At 40.7% G+C, this 27,432-nt stretch overlaps 2 protein-coding genes across 2 annotated transcripts; one reads left to right on the forward strand and one right to left on the reverse strand.

Moving 5' to 3' along the window:
- Positions 1-204: 204 nt before the first annotated feature.
- nek8 (NIMA-related kinase 8) lies at positions 205-13,190 on the reverse strand. Its single transcript, XM_070970744.1, has 15 exons — positions 13,122-13,190; positions 11,745-11,950; positions 10,437-10,669; positions 10,192-10,323; positions 9,536-9,744; positions 9,337-9,416; positions 9,050-9,234; positions 8,787-8,934; positions 8,315-8,391; positions 7,609-7,726; positions 7,339-7,489; positions 6,568-6,731; positions 6,047-6,199; positions 4,131-4,289; positions 205-2,375 (listed from the first exon to the last, which is right to left on the reverse strand). The coding sequence occupies exons 1-15, from the start codon at positions 13,166-13,168 to the stop codon at positions 2,347-2,349; spliced, it is 2,091 nt and encodes a 696-aa protein (XP_070826845.1). The 5' UTR covers positions 13,169-13,190; the 3' UTR covers positions 205-2,346.
- Positions 13,191-17,723: 4,533 nt separating this feature from the next.
- tlcd1 (TLC domain containing 1) lies at positions 17,724-27,150 on the forward strand. The gene is made up of 4 exons (XM_070971138.1): positions 17,724-19,828; positions 20,840-20,922; positions 22,982-23,064; positions 24,544-27,150. Exons 1-4 carry the CDS (start codon positions 19,623-19,625, stop codon positions 24,940-24,942), a joined length of 771 nt encoding a protein of 256 aa, XP_070827239.1. The 5' UTR covers positions 17,724-19,622; the 3' UTR covers positions 24,943-27,150.
- Positions 27,151-27,432: the final 282 nt, after the last annotated feature.

A 27,432-nucleotide genomic window follows, 5' to 3' on the forward strand; every position in this document is an offset into this window, starting at 1 on the left:
GTCAAATACAAATAAAAACTGACCTACTACAGAAGCCCACAGCGCAGTCAGAGGTGACAAGTGCCCTCTGGTGGTAGAGCAGAGACACAAAATGAAGAAATACAGTATTTTTATTTTTTGACTCTATTTCGTATTAAAATGTTACACATGTTGAAAATTAAACACAACTAACGTTGTTACACCCGTTCAAAACAAACAAAAAAACATGCATTATTTTAAGGGTTTTCAGAAATAAAGAGCACATTCACACATTTAGATCATTTTTCACCTGCTGTATTGCCACCGGATTACATCATCATTACATCATCACACGAGACAACAATGGTAAACGATCCATGTCCTCAGAAAAGGTGCAAAACATCATCAATAAAGAGTCATGACTTCAAATGTGCAATTAAATTTTGGAAAATAGCTGACATCTTGCCAGAATCTTGATTTAAAAATGCATATTAATGTGCAGTTTAACAGGAGATATAATAATAGTTAGAATAATCATACCCACTGATACCAGCTCTGTGGAAATTACACAGATTAATGTGTGATTGGGTGATTAATGGGAGAATAATGGGGACCATGTAGGCAGAATAAAGCAGAGGTAATCAGCCTGTCACTGAGAAATACAGCATCACACTGTAGGTTAGTAATTAATCTTAAACTGATCATCTGCAACTTGGTTTGTTGAAAAGTCCATCTTCCCAGACAGGCTGATTTCATTTTTTTGTTTCTGGACATGCATTAGCAGCCACTAACGACATGTTCTCTGTCTGAATTTCATTTCAGACCCCCGTGAAGATCATCCATTACTTGTTTTAATCATGACAACGAAAACAGTAGAAATTTTCATGGTAATTGGTGATATAAAAACACATTCTGTACTACAAAGGCAACAGTAGTGGAAAGTGACAAATATATACTCAAATACTGTACCCAAGAACTATCTTGAGGCATTTCCATTTTCTGGTAGTTTATACTTCTACTGCACTACATTTATTTGACCTTTAGTCATTAGTTACTTTGTAGATTCATATTATGATTACAAAATAGAATCGGCTAATAAAATGTGGTGTGCTTATAGATTAGGGCACGGGACAGTACACAAGGTAGCTAAAATTAGCTCCACCTTTACCAGCTGCAACATCAGTGACACTTACACATGAATGCATCATAACTACAATCCACTGATATGTATTGCTCTGAAATGGGCCATTCTGCATAACGATTACTTTTACTTTTTGTACTTTAAGTATATTTGGATGCTTTTTCAGGAATTTTACCTGCACACTGTGGTACTGTTACTAGAGCTGAGTACTTCTGTCACCACTGACAGGCACTTTGTTTAGGGTCATCCTATGAATACAGTTCGCACAATACAGATACCAACTCATTTTAAATACAGCACATATTTACAGTGAGTTATATCAGAGAATCCTCTCCAAAATATAAAAGCTGTGTCTGAAATAGCTCCATTATCTGAGTGACATTTATACTTTATATATTTATGCCCTCAAAGATTCCTACAATGAAACAAAAACAATGGCGTCCATGCTGCGTGCACCACTCTCTGCCGACAATCCCACAATGGAAAAGATGATTCATCTTTCTGAAATCATGTTTTACTGCTCGCTGTAAACTACTGATTGTGTGTTATATGGGTGGCAGTGAATGAGCGAACGAGTGAGTGATTTCGGACGCAGTCATTAAGTTCAGATGAACCGTAAACGACGCGTCGTTATCTGCTTTGACCTCTGCTGTTCAGTTACGAATGCACTGGAGGACTAATCCAATAAAGCACAATGCAACCGCTGGCGATGTGACGGAGATTAATGTGTTTGGGTCATTTGACTGATGACTTACTAACCACTCAAGTGGCCTTCATTCTTTCCCTTTCTGCGCCTTGTATCATCTCATTCACCAGTGGCTTAACAGAGCTCAAACCAGTTTGACTTTTACTGGTCTTTATCATGCTAAGCCTGCACGTGAGACAGGACAATAGTTCACCACGTGACGGCTGCCTAATGACTTCCTGTAATCCAGAAACATTCGTTTAACAAAGCTGTTGTGAGGTACACCTGCTGCAGTGCACAGGTTCTGACCTTTTTCTGCGCTCCGTGATATTAAACCGCCGAACGAAACAAACATTCATTCTTGGAGGAGGAAAAAAGAAAGGCTCGATAGAGAGGAAGACCGAGTGAGAGTGTGAGGCCGCAGCTGCAGCATGAAAGGGAATCTTTCAACTGCAGCACAGATGGGCCTCTGGGAGGAGTTATTCAAAGGAAGCTGTCCTTCACCCCATACCACCGCCGGGCTTCATGACCAACGCTGAGCGGGCTCTCTTTTAGGACAAAATCATCTCGGGACGGGTTCCTCGAGCAAAGCTGGAACAAGATGGACAAAGCAAAACATCAATACAGCCGAAATTACTGATTGATTTGTTGACTGAAAGACAATTAATCAGCAACTCATTTTGATAATGTTACTGGCTCCATCTTGTAATTGTCTAATTGTGGGAATCTTTTGCTTCGTCAGATATGGAGGTAAACTGAATATCTCTGGGTTTGGGGCTGACAGTTAGACAAAGGCAGCACCTTGGGTCTGGAACATTTTTTCACTACTTCCTGACATTTCTATAAAAAAAAATGTCATTTTGAATTTGAGAAAATCTGATTAATCAATATGAAAAAAATCATTAGTTGCAGCCCTAATTATCAGCACACCATTTCTCTTGTAACTGATAAATCAATTTGCCCATAATGAGGCCGATAGTGGCTGATGGTTAATTAAATATCGATACAAACTCGTAATGTTTGTTCAACATGAAACAGGAACCCCCCCACTTTCATGGCTGCAGAGTTAAACATGCCTCAGGAGGACACAGTGAGAAGCTTCCTGTACAATTTCTCTTCTTTTAATTTCGTTTGTCATCGCATTGTTTGTACTTTTTTGCATTTTAAAGGGAGCTTGTCAGGCAGAAAGCACAGTTAGTTTGTTGGACTCCTGAGCCAGAAAGGTTTCTGTGTTTTTGCATACAGATTGTACTGTTACACCTGCAATACCTGTAAATCTCTTATGTTTTCATGAGTTTTAGTTGAAAAAGAAATTTGAGTCATAGAATTTTGGACTCAAAGCAGCGCCTCCACCTCACTATAATCTTGTTGGTTTGTTAGTCGGCTTTAAATAAGGCCTGCCAACAGAGGGGGCTCTGTAAATAAAATAGCAGAAACCTCAAACTGAACCCAAGAGTGTTTTTTCTTTCCAAACACATGATTCACTCCCTGTCCATTCACGATACAGGAAGCATTTAATCCTTTAATAAAATCACAGTTTGTGGGTTTATGTGCTCACATATGCTGCTTTTTCATCCTGTAACCTTTATAAAAGAATATACTACACATGAAAACATGTATCAACACTGGACTGCTCCAGTAAGATGTTACAGTATCAGTTCCTGGTCTGGTCTGATCTGTATCACAGAGCCGGTTATTATATAGACCCTGTGAATGACCTCTGTGAGGTCTGTGTCCATGTTGGTCTCCGTGTCCTTGTCACATGGCGCAGGTCAAAGAAACACTTAAACAGCAGCCCTGAAGCCAGGATTACCAACATCTCTGTTACTTATTAAATAGTATGCAGTTTAATCTTCTCTAAATCTGCAGCTATTTTCAATTTGCAGCGTGGAGGGCCGATTTAATCCCACCTTCCCTGTTCTTCAGTTTTCATCAGAATCGGTGGCTTTTGCGCCATCACTGCTGGAAAAAACAGGTCCAGCTTTGAAAAACCACAGCCACAGTGAAAACTGGACTGAATGATCACTTTTGGCATGCCAGTTTGCAGGGCATCGCTGAAAGGAGGTGGTTTGTTAACGTAAACAGAGCGGCTTGACAAACTTCCTGTGTATGACTATATGCAACAAAGCTATAGTCGTGCCTTTAGCCTGCAAGCTTTCAAACTAACAAATGAGTCCTTTGACAGTTCTGCATGGAAAAACGTGGGTCTCTGTCCACATTATGAAGAGAAGCTTGTCTCAAGTTCAGCCTGTCTTTCATCTGGGGATTACTGCTCCCTCAGTCAGATTTCACCACATCCCGACATCTCAGTGTTTGTTAACAAAGAGCTAATAAGCGAAATATTACGTTTCACTGCCAGCAGAGTGTTGCCATGACAACAAGCCACTGATGTCACCACGAATGGGTGACTCTCGTCGAGCTGCACCGCCTTCGGTATCCCAGAATCCTCCTCTTTCCTTCCGAGGCGGCCGCGGGCGCCCTTTCCCCAGGTGTACACCTCCCCTTCTGTGCAAAGCAGGAGAGGAAGGAGTCGTCAGTGTTTGTCCAAATACTGTGTGCAAACCTCAGGGCGCATTAAATCACACGAATCTTTAACGGACAGCGCCGCTGCTCCTGCAGTGGCAGCATAATGGCTCGATCTGTAGGAAGTCAAAGATGAACAAAGACGTCCCTCAACAAAGAAAGCCTACTGGCATGACTGGCTTTCTCCCCGGGGAGCCAATCGCTGGCACAATACGACTATTACTACTTTACCCTGAGACTTCACTCAAAACTCACGAACAGACACACACACACATCTGTTACCTATCTGTTAATCGATGTGTTTAAAGAACCACACCAATGGTTTTGTGTGTTTAGCCCATTAGCTGAGAACCCTGTGAAGCTTACATGACTGCCCCCCTTTCTCCAAACCGCACCACATGTTCTACATAACAACAAGTTTTCAACTTTCAATTCATTTCAGTTTGACGTGAAAACAAACTTGCAGAACCTTGAAAGTTTTTCAAGTGACAAAACCCATCACAGTGAACATTTAATCATCTTTGTTTCTGAGTTAAAGTTCTGTTCTGTTATGTGGTCACATAACTGCTCACGCTGTTTGAAACTGGGTGACTCTCATTAAAATGCATCACCCTCAGTATCCCACAATCCTCCTCTTTTCTTTCAAAGCAGCTACACCACAGATATCTGAGCAATGCCGTCTCAGTTCAGAGCTGAGATGAACCCTGTTACGTTTGGTTGTGATTACTCCTACTCAAATGTATCTCTAAACATTTTTTTTAGTGCGGGGTTAACAAGGAGAAAATAAAGTTTGTCCTTTTTGAAAAAGCTTCCTTTGTGTACAAGTGCTTGTTGGAAAGCACTATCTCGAGTCAGAAGCAGAACAGCAACTATTTCATGCATAAACATAAAACTCAAATGCTCTACTCTGAATATGTGTGCATTTTTTATTACAACAGCTAACTGTTAAGCTTCAGATATTGGGGTTTTCTTGAATGCATGCAACAGAAATACCACGCGGTGACAAGAAAACTCACCCATTTTAAAGGTACTGCACACCTATGCTACACCCACACAGGTGACTTCACCTACTCTGGCTGATTAGACCTCTTCTAAGTCAGACTGAATTACACTTTCCATTCATTTCTGTGTGGAACGGGGAGAGGCGTCACGTTCGTATCTGGTCGTGAAATAACCTGCCTTCTTCGCCTTCGTGAAGACTTCACTTTGACTGAACTGTGACAGGCGAAAAGGCAGAGCTCTCTGAATGCCAGCTGGTTTTGAGAGAGGGGTTGGAATGAGCTGTCATTCAGGAAATAGTGTTTATATTCTTGTTTTGTCAGTGCATGGTGAAATAATCCAAGCAGCAGAGAGGGAAAGGCTGCTCTTCAGCTGCAGTGAGTGTCACACAGATTAATGCCAGTGAAATGTTTGATAAAACGCAGTCTGCAATGCTGAACTTTGCAGCCCACAGTACTTCCTGTCCTTCCTGCTTTAGGCCACATCGTAAATTTGGCTCTATGGATTTCAGTCTGATGGCAGCTTCAGGTCTTTGTGTGTGCAGACTGTGCTTGGCTAATATCTCTCCTGTCAGCTTTGTTGTACCAGTTACATGGGACAAATAAGAGCTTCATCGTTCTTATCAGCTGAAGGTCTCATGTTTGTCCCGGCCCATCTTCAACCTGAGCAGAGCACACCTGTGGAGGTGTGCAGTGCCTTTAAAAACAGAAACGGTCAAAACATACAGTCCTTCTACTCACCAGATCCAATAGCTAATGTGAAAGCGTCTCCACAGGCAGCCATGGTGATGCCCTGCAGGCCGGGCACCAGGTATGGCACACGGCTGCTACGACGGGAGCTACAGCCCATCTGGCCATGCTGGTTGCTGCCAAAGGTAAAACACTGACCCCTTTCTGGACAAGGAAAGAGTTGGTGAAAGTGCTGATGCAAGGTTATAATACCAATATCAGTATTAAGACTTGAACACGATAAATGAGACCATGTTTGATTTGATAAAGGTTTTGCATGATTGCACTTAACATATTTATGTAGCTTTAGCACTTTAGCTGCATTTAAGAGGCTGAACATGTTGAAAGTGATTGTTCCATGAAACCTGTCATTTAATTTTGTGCTGCAAGAAGCTAGAAAGCTATTTTGGCTGATGTTAAATGAAACAGTGGCCCTCTCTCCTTTCTATCATTATGGAGGTAGTCACACAGAAAGAAACACAGAAAGCGACACAAAAATGTGATTTGAAGGATTATTACTGGGAATATTTTACCTGTAACAGCAACAGAATGGGCTGTCCCAATGTCAATGTAAACAATCTTCTCACTGGTCAGCGGCGCTGATTGGACAGGGGTGTAAGAATGAACTTCTTCCACTTGATTCGAGGGATTTGGTTCATCTCCGGCTGTTATTTCATCCAGCCCGAGCTTGTTGAACCTGACAACGACAAAACAACAAAATCAAGGTACGTATGACAGGAGGTAAACAGGAAAACACTGCATTTATTCTATTATTTAAGCCACTCCTTCAATATACAATGTACATTATGTTCATCAAAAAGCCCTTGAATATTTTTGTTCCAGTGTCTTTGTCTGCAGCAGGTATGTGAACAATGCTGCTCAGACCTGAAATGAGCGCTGCTGTGTGTTTACTGTTATTTATCCGACTCAAACAAAGCTCTACATCCTGTCCAAAACCTCTCTGAGATAGAGGGATTAACAATGAGAGAAAAGTGTTTGTCATTTTAGGAGAATGCTGCCGCACAAGTTGTGCAACATGAAAGTATGTCTGTGCACGACGGCATCTCCTTTAATCTCACACCACCCCATGCACATGAACAAGCTTTTTGCATAAACCCACTGGAGGTAAAACAGAAGATCACTTTCACAAAATGTACCAAACTGTACCTTTTATAGAAAACATACTGTCTTCTCATTAAATGCGATATGAGATGTTTCCCTGGCTGATCATTAGCTCATGTCAGCCAGTGACATGTTTACTGGACTAATGGCCATAGTTTTGTGTCAGAAAACAGAATAATCACCTGTTGCTTCCACATGCCACAATGCTGTACTGGGTGCTGATAATCATGGAGCAATCAATTCCACACACCACCTTGTGGGCCTCAAATTCCACAGGTAAACACACCTGCTGTGGAGCGTTGTGGGTGTCTTGGGTGCCAAGCCCGAGGCGACCTTCCAGACAGAGGAACAGCGCACCGCTGTCATAAATCACTCATATAGAAGCAAACACCAAAAGATTAATACTTAGATAGAGTGAGTGAGTTCGAAAACAACTGGTCCATTCACTATACCATTGTCTCCTCTTCCCCAGGCAAATACTTCTCTTTCATTGGTCACAGCGAGTACGTGGGAAGCACCACATGACACCTGAACCAGCTCATAGCCGAGGAGTGCCTCGACTATCTTGGGCTGAGTACACAAACAGAGAGAAAGGAAAGAAAGGTCATTTTGGTAATGTTAATATTACAGATTGGTTATCAATAATCTGTAGGGATGCTGTGTTCTGGTGGAGAAGTGTCTGACAGGTACAACATAACTGCAACATCCATGTTTCATTGCATGATACACCCCTCTCTTTCTCCCACTTGTCTCTCTATTGTCAACAGTCCTATACAGGTTAAAATGGTAGACTAGGGACTCTTAATTTAGACTCTTTCCTCTTACATTTTGACATATCATAGCCCATAAAATCAGAAGCACAGAATAACCGAATCTTTGGAAGACATGTGGATGCATTAATGCACATTGTGTTGGATTAACAAAGATGTTGATGTTTTGACCTGAAAGGGATCCAGACGGTGGTGTGACTTCACGTACTTTAAATCAAAGCGCTCTAAGTAGTGACTAACAATGAAACACTGACAAATCCCGCTTTAACTTACAGTAGGGCGGTTGATTTAGACTGCATTAGTTTTACTTACATTTTTCTAATAAACTGGCAACACTGTGTACATTTAATATGAGTGTGAGAATATTTTTCCTTTCAATGACACGTACCTGTGTTACATCATTGAAGTTACCGTGTCCTAGACAGCCATTGCTCCCACTTCCAAATGTCATGATAATGCCCCTGTCTGCCAATTGAGAATAAAGAGAGGGGATTACAGACACTATTAGTTGATGAGTGTAGGTGTATTCTTACGTGGACCAACAGAGTGCTTCAAATCCCTATCTACAAAACACTAATCTGAGTCACTACAGTGAAAAGTGATGAAAGAGAGGCAACTGAGCTGAGAGGAAAGGTCTTAAATCCCATGTTATCTGCTTTGCAGTGCTGGACCTAAAGCACTAACAGAGCACTACAGTTTGAGCTCTAGAAAAACTACTTCCAAACTGTTAGGCAAGCATGCAGATGTTTATTTTTCAAGTGGATCCACGCTTTCTGATCAAGTCTGGAAAAAGAGCTGACTATGCACTTTCATATGGATGTGATGTCTCTGATTGGTTATACACAGTGGAACCAACCAACCTGTCATGCAGGTAGTAAAAAGATCCCCGCAGGACACGGACTTAATGGTGACTCCAGATTGACCCTCAAGGAAACGTGAAATGAACTGAGGCTGCATCTGTTCCACAACCCCGGGCAGACTGGCCTCACCAGACCCGACTGATGGAGCCTGCGACGACAAATGATCATTAGTCTTAATGGAGGCAAACGAGTCAGAATATAACTCTTTCAAAGAGTTTTTTTTTCTTTGAAAAGTCAGAAATATCTAAAACATTTGCACAGACCTCCCATGTAATCAGACGGCCTGACTTAGTCACCCCCATCTTCTGAGTGCGACCCAGAGACACTTGCAGCACCTCAGTGTTGAGCATCGGCAGGCGGAGAGGCGCCGAGATTCCACTTCCCCACGTATACACCAAGGACAGCGGGAGGGAGTGCACCTTCCCTGATCCTAAACCCACTGATCCGTCTGTTTAAGTCCAACAAATACCAATCGCATCCGTTATTTAAGTTTTGTGATCAACCTGGTACAGCTAGTTCTGCTGTATAATATTGGCAGTACGTGCCTGACCTCTGGACCTGTTGGTAGGAACTCTCCCTCCTGGTCTACCTTGAGGACCACTTTGCACAGTAGACAGTGGTTTCTCAATCCTGGAAAAAGCAAGAGGAGGTGATTTTTTTCGACAGAGCAAAGAAGAAGAAAGAATCATGAGACAAAAAATGGGAATTATGTAAGTAAAACATCTGTGTAGTCATTAGTAAGGCACTACCTGCGCATTTTGACATTGCCTATATCCGTGTAGAGGTTAAGCAGGGGCCTGATGCATATGGGAAGAGCCATTATCTCATTGAGTTGAGGCCGTTTGGATGGATCCAGGTTGAGCATGTTGAGGATGAGCTGTCGGAGTTCGGGGCTGTACCGGTCTGAAATCGGAGCAAACGTTCCGCTCATGATCTTCAGAACGAGGGCGGGTAGATTCTGAAAGCAAAATTGAAGAGAGTTATGGAGTAAAAAAGAATTAAAAATATGTGAAAAATCATAAATCTTCTATCCAAGATCAATTCCAAACGAATACGATTATCACATTAGTACCTTACTGTTGGAACTGGTAGTGAAGACAGATCTGTGTGCAAGCAAACCTTATGTGAAATGTTGTGAATTATTGATCTGAGCTAAAAATCAAAAGACCCAGCAATCTGCTAAACATGGAATAACCTGGGGTCGTCATAAATGTTCTGAGAAATGGTAAGAATCCATCGCCCGTGTGGTGTACATAGTGCAGCTCTGACGGTTGTTAGGCTTCAGTGCCTTTCTGCACAGCAATCTTTCATGCAACACACACTGAATCAGAGTGATAATACTTCAAAAGCTAACACGAACACACAATATTTGAACCATTTTTTGCACAGAAAAAGCATTACATACCGCAGCCTCGAATGCTCTCTTAAGGCTTGCCAGCTCATAGAGCACACAGCCCAAAGCCCAGATGTCACTCTTCTGGTTATATGGCTTTCCCTCACAGAGCTCTGGGGAGATGTAGCATGGAGTCCCGACCACCTGCGGAGTGAAAAAAGGAGGCACTGATTTGTGGCAGCACATGGATACGGCATTTCAGGATATGTATGTTGCTGAAGTAATTACAGCTCCAAGTCAAAAGCCAATCTACTCACTGTGTAAGCTTTGCTCTTGCTGACAAGGATTTTGGAGATGCCAAAATCTCCAATTTTAACGATCATCTGGTGCTTGTCAAGAAGAATGTTCTGTGTCTTAAGGTCTCTGTGCAAGATAAGTTTGTTGTGGACGTGATACAGGGCCAGTAAGATCTGTACAAAGAAGTGAAGGATGGTGTCCTCGTCCAGCAGAGAGTTACAGCGCTTCTGTATGTAATCAGCCAACGTTCCACCTACATGGCAAAAATATTGAGAAAGAATAAACAACAAAGATGATTCCTGTCTTTAAAACCATAATTACTTATAAATCAATCAAGTTACTGGGTTGAGTGAATAGCAGTGAGAAGATATCAAAGCCAAGAAGTGGATTTAAAGGACTTTGAGAACATAGCAGTTGTGCCTGTCAACAAAAAAGGGATCCACAAAATAGTCTAGTAGAATATTATTAAATATTATATTTATCTTTTTAGCTGGTACAATGAAAGAGTGTCTCTTTTCCACTCTCAGACTAATAAGTAATACCTGCTTCAAGGTCAGAACAAACTAAAACTAGACTCTACACCCTCCATCAGTGATTTCCCCTGATGTCAGGAAACTGGACCTATTAAGCCATTTTTAGCAAAGCTAGGCATGTAACACTGCAAGTATTTCTGTGACATTTTGTCTTTTTCTCCAGTAAACTTCAGTTCAGTTTAGTGTAGTTTACTCTGGTTGTATTTAGTTGAGATTCAGGAGTAATAAAGTTGACAGTAAATTGCAGACGACTCCATAAATATGACTTACTGAGACCACATTTGAGTACACATTTGGGTAGTGATTACAAAATGAAAATAAAAAGATTAGGAAAACACCAAGTTGGGAATTTAACCATGTTTAAATACCTTTGTATTTCACTTTCATGTATCAGACAAATACCAGTACATCAGTCTTACTAATCTGTGGTGGTTCCACCAGGACGAGACAGTGTCCTTTAGGAGACCAAAGGTCTGGTTTTTAACCCGAACACAGGAAGAGCTGATACGTGCCTCATCTGAGAATTTCAGGCTGAATACTGGCTCTGACTCCTGCAGCAGACTTTTGGATTGATCTACCTTTTTCACATAATAACTTGTAAGATTACAGAAACATTATCTGATCACATTGTCCCATAAAACACCACCACACATACTGATATGAGAGCTTCTCATTTGGCCTGACATGGGAACCAGCAAAGGTATGGAGCCTTACTGCAGTTAACCATGGGAAAAGTGAAACGTTAGACAATGAACAAAAGGGGGGTCACGTAACAAGATATTACAGTAAGCTTACCTGGTGCATACTCCATAGCTATCATGAGAGCCTTGTCCTCCAGGAAGTTCTCATAGTACTCTATGATATTTGGGTGGTTGAGCAATTTCAGGACCTGACACTCGTTCTGAGCTGCCAGGCGCTCGTCTCGTGACATCTGTTCCACTGGGATCTCCTTCAGGATGACAAAGGCCCCGTCGCTGCGCCTGCGGCACAGGTGAACGATCCTGACAGGGGAGGAAAATGAAGAAAAATTAGATGTATATTTTGTTTCATTAGTAGTGGGATGGGATGGTCTTTGGTAGTTTAGATCTGGTGTGTCCGTGTTATTGAGCATTGGTGGTAGGTTTGTTCTTGACAAACAAGCATTTTGTGTGGTTTGAGGACAGAAAATATGGCATACTATACTATACAAATACGGCAACTAACAATTATTTTCACATTTTATTATATTTGTATTCCAGAGGCTGTTTTTGTGATATACTTTAAAAAGGGAAATTATGTGAAAGGACCTACAAACCATGCCTTCCGCTTGCTTAATATGTGTGAACATCACCACCCATTTAGCACAAAGATGTACAAAAATACAGATTTACATAATTACTGTATATCAAAATATGCGTATATAAAACTGGCTTACAAATTTCTGTCACGTAGGCTCATTAAAGCTCATTAACACTATGTTTTAGCTGCACCTTACGAGTGTTAAGTGTAAAGTTTTAACCTACAAAGTAACTGGTACAGCCTCAATTACATTTAGTACTAATTTAGCCTCTGAAATTTTGTCGTATAAACGTACTGTGCATGGTACTTCATGTACAGTTGTACAGCACAGGACATAAATAGTTTTCGGCTAAGTGTAAAATGAGCAGCACAGTCTTGTAAAGTTTTGGATAAACACGGTTACAGTTTACTGTTTGATGTACTCTCGTGTCTCCCTTTGAGACAGTTTCCAGCATCTCATTATCTTCAAACCACCACACTGTCTTTCAGTTGTGAAGTATAGCCAGCAGTAGTTCAGAGGGATTTGAACGCAGCAGCTAACTACCTAACGCTACGTTATAACCAGCATAGCTAGTTAAAACTACAAATACTTTCGAAAACCCACAAAAACTGTGACTGACAAAACCTGTACGGATTGTTTACAAATGAGAAACACGGAGTTGCTTTGGAATTAGGATTGAAACCCTTTTTCTTAACTCTGTTCAGTACTTTTACAGACATGCCTTCGTCTGAGGGCGGCGCTCATTTGACGCGTCCCGTTACATTTTGGGGGAAAAACTTTGGTCTTACGGACTTATCGCTTTCCAAGTTCAAACTTTGATAAAGTCAGATTTTCAAGCATACAGCAGGAAAGACAGATGTGTGTAACTGTGTGTAAGGAAACCCCAAGTTTACCCGAAAGCTCCTCTTCCGACAACTTTGATTTTCTCATACTTCTCCATCGCTGCTCCCCAACGTCTCCGTCGTCTCCAGGCAACCCGTCCCAGCACTACAGGAAGCAACGAGGGACACAACAGGCGATGGAAAAACCTCTCCTTCCACGAGCCAAACTCAAAAAACATATTTCAATAAAAGTTTTCAGTCACAGGGGAAAAGATTTAGTGTCGAAAAATAGAGCAAGCCAATCAAACTTTTTATTTTCTGTCTGTCTTTCTCCCTGAGTGCTTTAGCAAAAGAGAGCTAGAAATGAGGCCTAGCACATGTTTTACTAGTAAAATTCAAGTGTGGCTCATCCATTAATTAAATTATTTACACCTGTGCATTTACAAAAGCAAAATGCCTGCTTTGAAAATGGCATATGAAAATATAGTCCTTTCTTCTTGTGCCAGTAATCTTGAGTGGGCTCTAAATGTTTCTTTAATCATCAGAAATTGTATGGTTGTGCAGCCGCACTGCACTGAACAAGGCAAAGAAATGATTTTAACATCCACTTTTTCCACCAACAGTAATCTAGCCTGAAGTCTGTCCTAGATTTTGTAGTCATGATAAAGGAAAGATCACATCCAAATAATATTTGTCTCTTTCATGTAAGGCAACTCAGTATTTGAGATTACAAACCCAAATTACTGCTTTTGTTAAAGTTCAGTGTTGTCTAAGAACTGTGCCAGGAAACAAATTAAGTGAAGTGAAGACTGAAATGGAGACAGTGAGAGAAACAATGAGACAGATGTGATTAGTGTAGCGTCTCCAGCACGGACTTCAGATACTGCAGTCTTACATTCAGACGCCTGGTGATTATGAAGCGTCTTCCCCTCGTCTGAGATAAGCAGGAAGGAGGCTGTACGAGCACTGTTTCCCCTCTCTGCCATGATGGGGATAATAAATGCTTTGTGCTGTGACAAAGCCTGCTCTGTGTTTTGCAGAAGTACATACCTCCACTATTATCATCAATCTGAAATAATGAGATATCACCAAAAACAGTGATCTTCTTGTAATTGAACCTTTTCTCTACAATTTGCAGTTTTTTAAATGAAGTTAGGTGGGGGGAGGATGGGTGAATAGGTGGTTTTACAAACAATAGTTGGCTCTTTCTCAGGGATATAATATCTCAACAAAGGCACACCTAAAGGAGCCTTGCAGCATATATGCTACTCCTCAGACCAGCTTAGTGACATATTTGGCCTGTCTTCTGTCAGCAGGAGATCTGTCTCAAGATGCAACAGTCAGTGACCAGGAATGTACTGTGCTGGATAGCGAAACTGATGCTAAACCCCAGGTATGAACCTGTGGATGAGGAGCCATTATTGTCTATTAAGACACGACAGGAAGTCGTGGGTGACACTGTTTCCTCACAACAATGCTTTCACTTGTTACTCTCACCTGCAGCAGATAGACCTGTTTCACATTATGATGTGTCATAGTGGAAAAAGCACAGGTGTGAGTAACACATTTGATTGACTCATTAATGTTTTTAGAAGCTTGTGTGCTTTTATGTGCCTTTGTGTTCATTTCTGATCAACCACTGAAAATGCTGAAAACATTCTCATCTCAGATAAAGATAATAAATTTCTTCTGAAAACCTGCTTTTTTCTGATGTGATGATGGTCACGATGACAAGGATGATCTCTCTCTCTCTCTCTCTCTCTCTCTCTCTCTCTCTCTCTCTCTCTCTCTCTCTCTCTTCCCCTCTCTCTCTCTGTGTGTGTGTGTGTGTGTGTGTGTGTCTGTCTGTCTGTCTGTCTGTCTGTCTGTGTGAACATACTGTATATTTCCATATAAATTTGTGTATTGGTATTTTATTGCTTCTTTTTTCTTGCTATTCTGATTTTTTATAGTTTACTCAATATTTCTTGTTATCTTTTTTATTAGAAGGCACTTTGTAATTGTTGATTTCGATAAGCACTGCATAAATATAACCTGTCACACCAGATAGCTTGTTAGTCAGAAACTCTGTGGATTCTTGGCTGATTCAATCTGATCTTGTGATCTCGCAAATCCAACAACCTCACAAAGTAGATCTAAGTAAAACTTATTTTTTTTAAATTATCAATATTAGATAGCTGGGTAGTTGGTTATAGACAGAGAGTGTAACAGAAATGTAATTAAATATATATATATATACATATATCTGTTTCTCTTTCCTTCTATATTACAATCACTCATATTTTGATGATTACAGTTCTCACCTAGAGCACTTCAAACGTGACAACTTGGGGTTATGAACACTGAATGGAGATAATAAATTAATCTAATCAATGTCAAAGTATTTTAAGAGAGATTTTATAAATTATCATGAACCACATTTTTCTGGAGCCTGCAATGAAAAAGTGCCTTTCTACTGGCCGAGAAGGAAACTGAGTCGTCCTCTGCCCGAGACAGACCTATTTTTGTTTGGCTATTTACGATGCACTTGCTGGAAATCAATTAACCCCTAGATTTTCTCTCTGCTGGCTGCTTACAGAGTCTCCGCAGCAGCCGTTTCTCAACAGCCCCTCAGGGGAAAGAAAAATCACCCAAAGATCAATATGGTTCTGTGCTGAGCTGGGCACAAAGACTCCCATCTCAAACACAAATACATGCAACAACCACAGTATGAAACCTTTTGCATCTGTGTCAGAAATCCTGGGCTCTTTCTTTGGAAACCTGAAGCTCTGAGGAACTACAGGTCTCTGTGGTAAAGCTATGAAAGCAACAGCCTCTCATTCTCTCACACTACAAATAAATAACTGCAGTGAGGCAACCAGGAAACACAAGAAATGGTATTCAGTTACATTTGTCCCTCCAACCGCAGGGTGTTTTTTGTTACAGAGAGCCCTGTGCTCAATGGTAGATTAATATTCAAAGTAGATTAATTATATGGTTCGTGTTTCACACTTAAAGCAAAAGCAAAAGAAAGTATTAGACCTCACATATTCTTCTCTTTTGATTCTCTGTCTCTCTCAGACGTATGAAATTAATTACACGTGTATTTATTTGCAATTATTACTAGAGAGCTGCGCAACTTCACATGAGAGAAACTGCAGTCATAATGAATCACAGGGAATTTTCTAGCACATCTCAATAATCACTTCCCCAGTATGCAGTCCCCCGTGTTTTTTTGTTTGTTTGTTTGTTTGTTTTTTGAGAAAGATGCCCCCAAGTGGTTTGATGAAGAACTGCGAGCCACTGAGCTGAAAAACAGGATCTGTTGCTCAGCGGCGCTTCCTCTTCACATGAGGTTTTGCTGCCATCTAGTTGTGTCTTTTTATACTGTAACTTGTGGTCTGTGTTGTATTTTCTCAAAGAGTTGAGAGGTAACAGCAAATAAGGGGACAGAGGGGTTTGGGTAACATGCATCAAAAGTCCTGCACTTTTACAATTTGTGCTAAAACCACAGCTGCAAGCATTATAAAATGAAGGAAGTAATTAGGGCACAGTGGAAATACAGAGTGTAAGCTTCAATGCAACAGGTTTTTTCAGCATGACGTAAGTTTGACTCAAAGTTTCAGACAATGTTCTTTTAGGAGCAACATTGAAATTTTCATTTTTAAAAAAAGTGAAACAGATGAAAACAAACAGAGCAACACATGAGCAAACATACATTATTTTTCAAAGGAAAGAAAACAGACATAAATTATGAATAAGACTGAGCAGAAAAATAAACAATTTATAAATAGAAATATATCAGTTGTGAATGAACAGACAAAAAAAAAAAAAAAAACTTGTGGCAGGTACAGACAAGTCAGCTCCTCATGAATGGGTTCATATTTCACACAGACAGCTGTGGTGCAGGTGGTCATGAAGGGTCTTAGCTCCTCACTTCCTTCTTCCCCGCCGGGCAGCAGAGAGGCCCTGCTGTGGGGATTGAGAGCCACGCTGTGTTTATGGAAAGAGCTATGGCCAAGAGGAGAGGGTGTTACTGTTAGGCTGCCTGTTTAACACACCACATTCATATTGTTGTTCTCCAAACAACAAAGATCAATATGGTTATATTACCAATCATATTTATGGTAACATTGCTTACTGCTGGCATTACCACCAATTTATCTAAATAAAAATCCAAGTCTGTATTTGATCACCTAATGTATGTAAAGAGTTGGAGCCAGCTAGTATTCATTATTGTGGTGGAAATTCCTGTGAACTGAAGGAAGGTGTTCACCAGGAGACTTCAGATGTCTTATGCAGAAGTATTTATTGCAGGCTTGATGCATCAAGGAGAAGCTGATGAGCAAGACAATGTCCACAAGTGAACCAAGGTAGTGCCACACCAAATTCTGAAGATGTCCCTCTAAAGGGGCGTATTAATACCCCCGATGTCACATGTTTTCCTTTCTACTCCTCAAACTACTTCCTATTACGAATATTCTATACCTACCTTCTACATTTGTGGTACTCTATCAGATAGTCAAAACCAAACAATAGCTCCTACCGTACTTACGTATGCCCTGACCTTCAACCCTGTAACTGAGGATACTTTGACTTAATTCCTTATTAAAATGTGAACTCGAGCAATCTTCCTAGAATTGGTCTGGTCTATGTCTGTAGATTTTATCTATAAGACCTTGGCTACCTCCATAGTAAGAACAGGGGGAGAGGTTAGCTATCTGCTGTCTGCTAGAATCGTCTCTAAATATTATGCTAACGTGTCTCTATCTGAGGTCTCTGTGTTGTCCGACCTTGAGACCTTTGGGCTCCTAAATGTACAGAAATAATGTAATAGAAAATTCCCTCACAACTATGAAGCGCCATAAAGTATTTATAAAGGTTCAAGTAAACTTTAGTATCTCCTTTGGGGAACTGCATGCGGTCAGGCGAGTACAATATGATTCTAATAAGGCCAAAAAGATGACAACAATTAAATGGGGTGGATAACACAACAATGGCAGTACAAACAAGGTGTATTAAAGTTGATAGTTTGATACTGTGTTTAGCTCAAATCAGCATTTTGGATGGGCTGAAGACAAGAAGTTGACTTGTGGTCTCAGCCAGAATAAACAGATTTGCAGATGTCTGTGTCAGAGGAGATAAAAGCACCAGCCATCAAGGTCTCCCACTGTTGAAAATGATTTCCTTTGGCTCTTGTCCTCAGCTGATGGAAGCAACCTGGACACTTGTTCGTCAGTTGAGTGGATCAGAGTCAGCTCGAATGTGTAACTATATCAACAGAAAGACTAGATTTAAGGGGGAAATGCAGTTGTGTATCATCAGCATAAACATGGGAACGTTTGTGAAATATGTGGCTCACCTGCAGCATTAAATGAAAAATGAAAGATGACCTAAGATTATCCTTTGTGGTGCACCACCTAACTTTAAGCAAACTCAAGAAATGGGTGATATATATAGATAGAGATATTTACACAGAGTAGAGGAGACAGAAGTAGCCTACTATATTGTACAAATTACATGTATTGATACTTTACTTAAATAATTCAATTTCATACAGCTTATATACATCTACTTCACTAAATTTCAGACAGAAACATTATTCTTTTTACTCCATTACATTTATTTTACAGCTGCAGTCAGATTGAGCCTTTTTTTAAAAGCTCAAACTCAACCAACATTAAAATGTTGCTTGTGTCAAAATATAAACAATTCTGGAAAATTGGTACTTTTATTTTGATTCTATGGAACATTTTGCTCTAATACTTATGGATCTTTACTTTGGAATGGAGTATTTTAACACTGTGGTATTGCTACTGTTGATTAAAGGATCTGTTTACTTGCACCACCACTGGCACAGCGTAAACAGAGTGTCCAAAAACCAAAACGCACAATTGTGGCTTGTAAATAATTAGTTCCTCTATAGTCTTTTAGGTTAATAATGAATGAAACACAACCTGGTTTAGGAATAATTATTAATGCTAGTATTTTTGCTATTATTAATACAGTTAATGCATGACGCAGGGAAAATGGACCTTTACGCACGGTGCGTTACACGCGCTGGTAGCTGTAACATTTCCAGTGCAGCTATATGACATTTGTATTGGCCTTTCACGATATTCTTACCCAAAATCACGCCTCAGTCGCCCTGCTCTGTGATTTTATTCCTTGCGTAACTTGATCACAGTGTCTGCCCCTCCTTGTTTCTATGGTTAAAGGGAGCAGCAACGGCAGCACCACCCACCCCGCTCCCTCTCCACCGCTCCCCCTTTCAGTCTGCACAGACAGGCGGGCTGAGGGCGGCAGTGCATAACATTACAAGGCGTTGCGTGAAGACGAACGCCGTCGCAGTGGAATGAGCTGCGACGGGAATCCCCGGCAAGCCTTCCTCTTCAGGCCCGGAACGCTGAAAACGTGAGAAGAAAAAGGCTCCAGCATCAGTCGGACAGTCGCCCTCCACTTGACTTGGAAAAAATAAAAACAGAGGATCATCTCTCTGCGGAACCCCCTGTCACATAACCGCCCATCACCAGGAGACGTTTACAGGAGCGCGACAAAACCAAAGGACAGAGAGGGAGAGCAGGGGTCGGGAGGATGGACGTCCTGCTTCCTGTGCTGAAGAGTCGCCCAGGCGCGTCAGTGCTGGTGTTCTCTCTGCTTTTCAGGGTGGTACACCGGTTGCTGCAAAAGCTGCCAGTGCCCAAAGTGGTGCAGCAGAATGACCTGTACTCCTGGAAGTGGAGGAACCTCTCTGTCTCAATGGTGCACTCCCTGCTGACTGGAGCATGGGCCCTGACCTGGTGAGTCTCCATCCAAACATCTGTCTGTCCACACTGGGACACCATTGTCTATTGACAGTCCACATGACGTGTTGTGTGTGTGGCTGTGGGTGTGTGCAGCAGTGACAGTCTGTGGCAGGAGAAGAAGGGCACGTTCAGACAGGGTGAGGGACGGGGGAGACAATGGCATTTATAAGTGGGGAGGGAAATGCCACTGTGCTGTATGAACCAAACAAGGCTGTTATTGCCACTTGTGCCAATTTGTGTCAGCCTCTGAGATTTGTAAAGAACCAAATCTTTCCAGGCCCTCATTCAGAGAGCAGTCAGGCCGACTCAAGCAACAGCCAACAGATATGAACTTGAAAAACCTGCTCGCAAAAGGATTCTTGTGAAAGCATCGTGAGAAACTATTTTGGGGCGGGGACGGTGATCGTGACTCATCCTTTAACATCAAGAAGTGGGACCTAGGTCACATTTTTCAAAGCAGTCTTCTTCCTCAGTTGACTATTTACTGCATTTAATATGTGACCGTATGAATTAGTAATGGTTGACAAGTGAAAGAAGCAAGTTTTCACATTCAAAAGTTTTTGCAGTGCCAAGGAAAAATGCTAAAACGCGCAATGCTTTAGATGATGCAGAAGAACTGTAGGTCATTTATTAACAATCATTTTGTCATGGTGTGTTTATACAGGGAGGGGACACCGAGAAACCTTTGCTGTTTGAGGTGTGCCCCTTGTGCTAAACAGCAGTAAAGACGTGACAAAGAATATTGCAAAATCAGAGTCTATTTTGGAGAAAAACGATGGCAGAATTGTAGAGATAATGATATTGTTAAATAGAAGTAGTTTGAAAATAGTATTAAAATGTTTCTACAGCTACTAAAAGTGCTATATATTGTTCAGGGGGTTAGAAAAGCCAAAACACCTGATTTTAATGCTGCTTTGTCAGGCTTCTCTCTCCAGAAGTGAGGCCTTGTATGTTTGACTGAGGTGAATACAACCCCATCTACCCATAATATGTGTCCCTCTCCAGTGCAGTGGTTTGGCCAGAGACGTTGAACAACATCCACTCGTACCACACCCCTCTATCCTACCTGCTCGTCTGCGTTTCAACAGGTCAGTGAATGGAAGGAATTCCTTGACAACAGCCGTAAAGTTAAGTTTTGGTGTCTAAATGAAGTTGGACGTTTTTTGTTTTTGTATCCATCAGCCTGCAGTCTCAGGAGAAAAAGTCCATGCTCTCAATGTAAGGCTGCAACAAAGGATAATTTTCATTATCGATTAATCTGCCAGTTATTCTGTGATTATATCACATATGACAAAGAAAAGGATCAAATCTTGACATTGGAGAATCAGAAACCAGCAAAGGTTGTAATGTTTTGAAATACACTGAAAGGATTCTTCAGTTGTCAGAATAGTTGCTGACTCATGTTCTGTCAGTTGAGTAATTGACTGCTTGCTGCAGCAAATGAGGCAGAGGTGTTGATTGACAGACTTTTCTCATCCACCCTTTATATGAGCTCAACCCTGCAGACACTAAATTTCCACCTTTCCAGTTGCTGCTTTTCAGAGCAACAATGAAAAGATCCGCCCCTCTCACCTGATTCTCAGAACAGTCGAATGGGCGTCTCCTCCCAAACACCATGGACACCACAGATAATTCACCAAGGACTCGGTGGTCTGGTTGAGCTGTGCTGAATGTGGCTGGGTCTTATGTGTATCTCTGTGTTACCATGAAGATACAAGTCTGTAGAGATCTGCCCTAACAACCGCAAACAGATATTAGTTCCACTGAGGCCAGCCCAGCCAGATACTGGAGGTCATGTTATTTAACATTGAGGCTGATTGTGCAGCCGCAGCATGCCAGTCATACAGAGGCACAGAGGGACTCGTAGTCACTTGAATACCTCCAGCTAAATGAGACCTAATCATGGTTATGTTACGAATTGTTCTGCTGGCATCTTCTAAGAATAATAAGGAATAATTAACTCCGCTGTCACATTAGTTCCTCAAACACTGACTCTTATTATCTCTTGACGATCCTCTGATTGACAATGAGTGACACAAGGGAAATCTTGCAATGTAATGTCAGATATATTCAGATATATCTAAATGTTTGCACATTTACTTCTAAATAAAACCCTCCTGTGAATTCAAAGCTGCTGTTTGGACAGCTTGAAAATCATCAAATCGAAGAGATTGTTTTATCCGTGTTTTGTCTCTTTATGATGAAATCCCTCATTTTTAATCATTTGTTACTTGTTAAATCCATTTTTTATGATGGAGTGAGGTGAAGCATTACAACAAGGTGGTCATTGGTTGGATGCCACACACTTGTCTGGTTTATCGGGCCACACCTGTCATCTAACCTCATTACCTCAGCCGGCATGACATTTACACTCACTTTACCAGCTTGCTTGATGGCATTGTCACTTCAATGAGGTGAATGAGCAGGACTGTACAAACACATTAAGAGCTTCTCTTCCATCTTTGCTTTCCATTTTCAAGCTGCACTTTGAAGCAGCCTAAAATTATGCATGGGGATTTGACATGAAAGATGTTTTTTCCAGCAAATCTTCCAAAAAAGCTGCTTTAAATCACTCTGAACTCATAAGAGGAAGAACTTTAATGCAGCCAAAGGTGCTCAGTTTACACAGGCTCGCAGGACATTAGTTACAGCACACACAGAGACAAGAGGAAACAAAAGGAAAGCAAACAAATACATGCTGCCGTGCTCCGATGTGTCCAAACATATGTCGGAAAACAAATTCAGCATGCAGTGCTGTAATGTGTTGATGATGAGCTTTAGACAAAAACTGAGCTGCAGTAAAATAAACACTTTGCATGTGTAAGCAAACTGTATCCATATGTCAGACAGACTGGGGTGTCCTGCACATGTCCAGGAAAAGCTAAACGACTTTATTCTCAACCTTATGTGCTTCCTGTGAATAGGTGGACTTGTGAACGGGTGACACCTTTAAAGGCTGTTGCACACACTGAATATCTTTATATCTGTGTTTGTATCACCTGAACCTGGACACATTTCAGCAGCAGCTACGTTATACTGGCTTCAGTATCAGCAGTCTAAATAAAAACTGACCAGATTACTAAAATGATTCACCCTGCATGACTCAGAGCAGTGACAGAGGCAATGTCCTTTTCTCTTCCCTCTTAGGATACTTTGTGCAAGATGCAGGTGATATTATCCTGACAGGACACGCAAGGGGATCATGGGAATTCTTAATCCATCATGCACTGGTAAGATGCCGTGCCTGTGGGCATGTTTTCTTTTTTAAATCTATCAAGGTTGCATTTGTGGGTCAGATAATCATCGAGAAATTATCATTAAAGATTTCTTTTTTATGCTGTTGTTGGTTTCTACTGACTGCTGTTTAATTATTAATCAAGTATCCATTGAACAAACAAATCCAGAGTTGGAAGAATAATTAGGGGGAAATAACAATTCTTGCAGCCTGAGCTGAGCTGAATGCAGCACGTCGCCACTGAGCAGAAGATCCACTGAAGCCACTGTTTGCTCATTTGTTGAGTTTTTATCCCTGAAAACATGCAGTTTGCTTTAATTTCCCCTTTAAGTGAGAACATTGAAAACATATGTCTGACAGGTTCAAGTGCAGTGTGTTGTTTATCACCTTCATTTAAGCCACATGATGATTAAGTGAAATAGTTAAACTTAAGATAATGACTTCTGCAACAAATTATATAAATTGTCCCCAAATTCAGTCCATCATAAGAGGTTATATTAGAAGCATTGTTGAGAATCATAATAATATTTGTATTGCTAATAGTGAAAGAGCCAACACAGCCTCACAGCAGTTTGTCAAATAATCTATAGGATTCATGTACATGGACACAAATCCTCCATTTCTCTTGTGACACTCATCATGATTTTCAAAGTAATGTTTATCAGTTGGAAGTATCTTTTGTGCCTGTCACATGTGCGTCTTTGTTCTCGTTTTGTGGTCAAGACAGCAAAAAGAAATATGTAACACCCAGTTAAGTGTGCATGTGTCATGAAAAACGGAACATTCATGTGTATGTAGATTAATCTATAGACTAAATTTCAGGTCATTTTCATAAACTGCCCTGAAAAAGCGCACTTAACATGCTAATCTTAGCCGTTTTCCATAATGTAGATTTTTAGCTGTTTGATTATGCTTTCCATACCTACAGGGCAGAAGTTGGCTTCCATTTAGCTCCATACCGTGTCTGAAGCTTCCACTGACATGAAACAATAACAAAGCTCTCTGTATGTTTTCCATCCCACAATAGCTTGTTTTCCATGTACAATCAGCTTTACACTCAAAGAACCACCAGCAAAACATTCAGTTTCATAAAAGGTTTGTTCAGCTGCTTAAAAAGGTTGATTGATGACAATTTAGCTTTTAACTAATGCATTTGCATTTGAACCAGTCTTTACACCCAAGGGGAAGCTCTCATGTATGTGCTCATTTTGATATTCAAATGACTCCTTTTCCTAAGAGTGTGGTGAGTATTTTTGATAGATTTTAAATGAGAATGCAAAGGCGTTCGTATAAATGAATGTAAATTTGTGTAGCACTTATCCTAACAAAGTTACAGAGTGCTTTAATTACAGGGGAAAGAGGCAAGTGAACAAGAAAAACTGGAAAAAGCAAACAAACAAATTATGAGACCGCCAAACACTTGAGAGTTGGATGTCAAAATGCGTGTGCCTGTCTTTGTCTGTCTCCTCTTCAGGTGATCGGATGTTTCCTCTACACCCTCTACACTCAGCTGTATGTAGCCGGCGCTGTGATAGCTCTCTTTGTAGAGGTCAACAGCGTCACCCTGCACCTGAGGCTGATGCTGAAGCTGGCGGGAGTTCAGTCCTCCTCCACATACTACATCAACAAGTTCGCCAACCTCTTCACCTACGTCACATTTCGTCTGTGCACACAGTTCTACCTCACCTGGTACATCATTCACAACTACTCCTGGCTGGACCATGGTGGATACTTTCTCTCCTCCATGATAGTGATGAATATTATGATCCTGATTTATTTCTACCGCCTGCTCCGTGCCGACTTCTGGAGTCAGAGCTCTGTGCGACAGAACGGGACACTTAACAACAACTCCAGAAAGTTTCTCACTGATTGACCAAGGAAGGTTTATTGGACTATTTTATTATGTCTTCATTCAGGGTGGGAGTTTACACACTTTGTCTTTCTCCAGACCTTTGTTCCTTGTCACGTCAGGTTGTTGTGTTTCACTGCCAAACAACATACTCCTCTAAACAACTGTTTAGCACAAGTTGTAGCCTTGTTCAGGAGCTGCGTTCCAGAAATGTCGGAAAGTCAGACATGTGAGTTTTCAAGGGGAAAAATAAAATGCAACAGTGCTTCATATGAAGCCAAAATTCTGGGTTAAACTCAGAAATATTTTTCACGTTACCACTTTAAGCATCATGTGACCTTAAAAAAATAGGTGTACATTTTGGGAAATACACTAAATGGCTTTCTTGGCAAGTGTTAGATGAGAAGACTGATACCACTCTTGTGTCGGTATGGTAAGCATGAGGCTACACCTAGCAGCTAGTTAGCTTAGCATAGCTTAGTGTAAAGACTGAAAACAAGAGGAAACAGCTCGCTTGGCTCTGTGCAGTGATGAAAAGAAATCCTCCACAACTTGTTTTTGTACACTTCAGGTTTTATACAAATTAAACAATCAATACATACATAACATTTAGGCTATGCAAGCTAAGCTAACAGGTAATGATGGTAGCCTTATATTCTTATATTAAAAGTACAGACATAAGAGTGATATCAATCCAACCAAAATGTAAAACACATTTCAGCATCATATTTAAAGGAATAGTTTGACATTTTGGGAAATATATTGATTCACTTTCTGGATTGATGGCACTCTCGTATCTGTACAATGAACGTCAAGCTACAGCCAGCAGCTAGTTAGCTTAGCTTAAAGACTGGAAACAGGGAAACAGATGGCCTAACTCTGTCCAAAGATATGTACCAGCAAACTCTCTTGTTGAGTTTGCAGGTACCTAAAGGTTTTTACCCTTGTACAAAGCCAGGCTGGTGGTATCCTTTTGTTTCCTTTGTTTCCTTTTTTGCTAAGCTAAGCTAACCATCTAATGGATGTAGCTTTAGGGCAACGATACAAGAGTGGTATCAAATTTCTCATCTAAATCTCGGCAAGAAAGCAGATAAAAGTATGTCTCAAAAAAGTCAAACTAATCCTTTAGTCTGACAAAATAAAAAAAAAAAAAAAAACAGAATTCAAAAATTTTATCTGACAACCTGGCTAGCCTATATGTGGCCTTATCCTTAACATTTGCAAACGGAGCAGTGTTTTTATGTGGTAGCAACCTGCCAGCTGGTATTTTCTGACAGTGGACTTTGAATTTTAGAAGCGACATTTTAAGGCTATATACAGTATGTCCTCTCTCTGTCTGTATGACGCCATCTTTGGCTGAAGAGACACTGAGGTGGTGCATAAGACACAATACTGTGTTTGGAAACACATAAGAATGCAGGACAATTTATGGTCCTCCTAAGGTTCTCATATGAAATGTGATGATATTTAACATAAGTGGGGCTGAAGCTGGATCTTTCTGCAATCTAATAGCCTGATACTTGAGCTTTTGAGGAAGTGGGCATAGTGAGAGACCCTTCATAATAAGAGCAGGCAGCAGCACAATCAGTACCGATATTTCATTGGTAGCAGTTAGACTTGTGGAGTAACAGTAGAGCATCCCCACTGTGTGTACCTTATTTGCTTCTTTGCAAAATAATAACTCTTTTAACAGAATAGATCTGTTGTTTTAGGACATTGAATAACAACCCTTAGATGAATGTGTTTCCTCTTCTTCCTCTTTCCTCATAAATTGATGTTTTGTAAAAAATGTTCCCAAATGTGCATTCCGATCTGACAGATCTCCAATGGTAGTACGAGTAAACACCATTAGTGGGCTTTAAATGCTTCCTAATCATGCCATGACTCATAAGTGCTGACAGTGTCATTTAGACACTTCATCATCAGTACATTTCATTTTCTATCTCAGCCAACGCCAAGAAAGTTCAGAGTTTAGATGTGTCTGACCTGTGCTTCGGTGCCTTTACCACAGTGCCTTTTGAAAAATGAGAAGCACAGATGAAGATAATGGAAGTGTGGATATAGTGCAGGTTGATATCTGTAAGCTTTTGTAGAAGCTCAAGCCAAGTACAAAGATTTTTGAGACAAACATCAAGTGAATTCATTTGACCATCTGACCACAATGATGTATCTTGTGCTAAAGCGACATCTGTTTTAGTTGAGTGATACATGAATTAAAAGATTATTTAAAATGGGATGTCACTGGGATGTCGATGTATATTTTTGTATATATTTATTTTACAGTACATTTTCATGGACATGCTTACATACTGACTTAAGGAAAGGATGTGAATACTTCATCCACCACAAACTACCAGACAGATGGACTCAGATTTAGTGTTTTGTAACCAGGCAGAGATCAATCAGAAGAAGCTTAGCGCGCCCTCTATTGTCAGCATATTTAATTGACGGACAGGAAACGCTAAAAAAAAAGGTTTCATTATTTTCGTTTTCTCCTTTGTTGCAAACACAAGC

This window comes from Chaetodon trifascialis, chromosome 9, assembly GCF_039877785.1.
Source record: "Chaetodon trifascialis isolate fChaTrf1 chromosome 9, fChaTrf1.hap1, whole genome shotgun sequence".
Lineage (NCBI taxonomy): Eukaryota > Metazoa > Chordata > Actinopteri > Chaetodontiformes > Chaetodontidae > Chaetodon > Chaetodon trifascialis.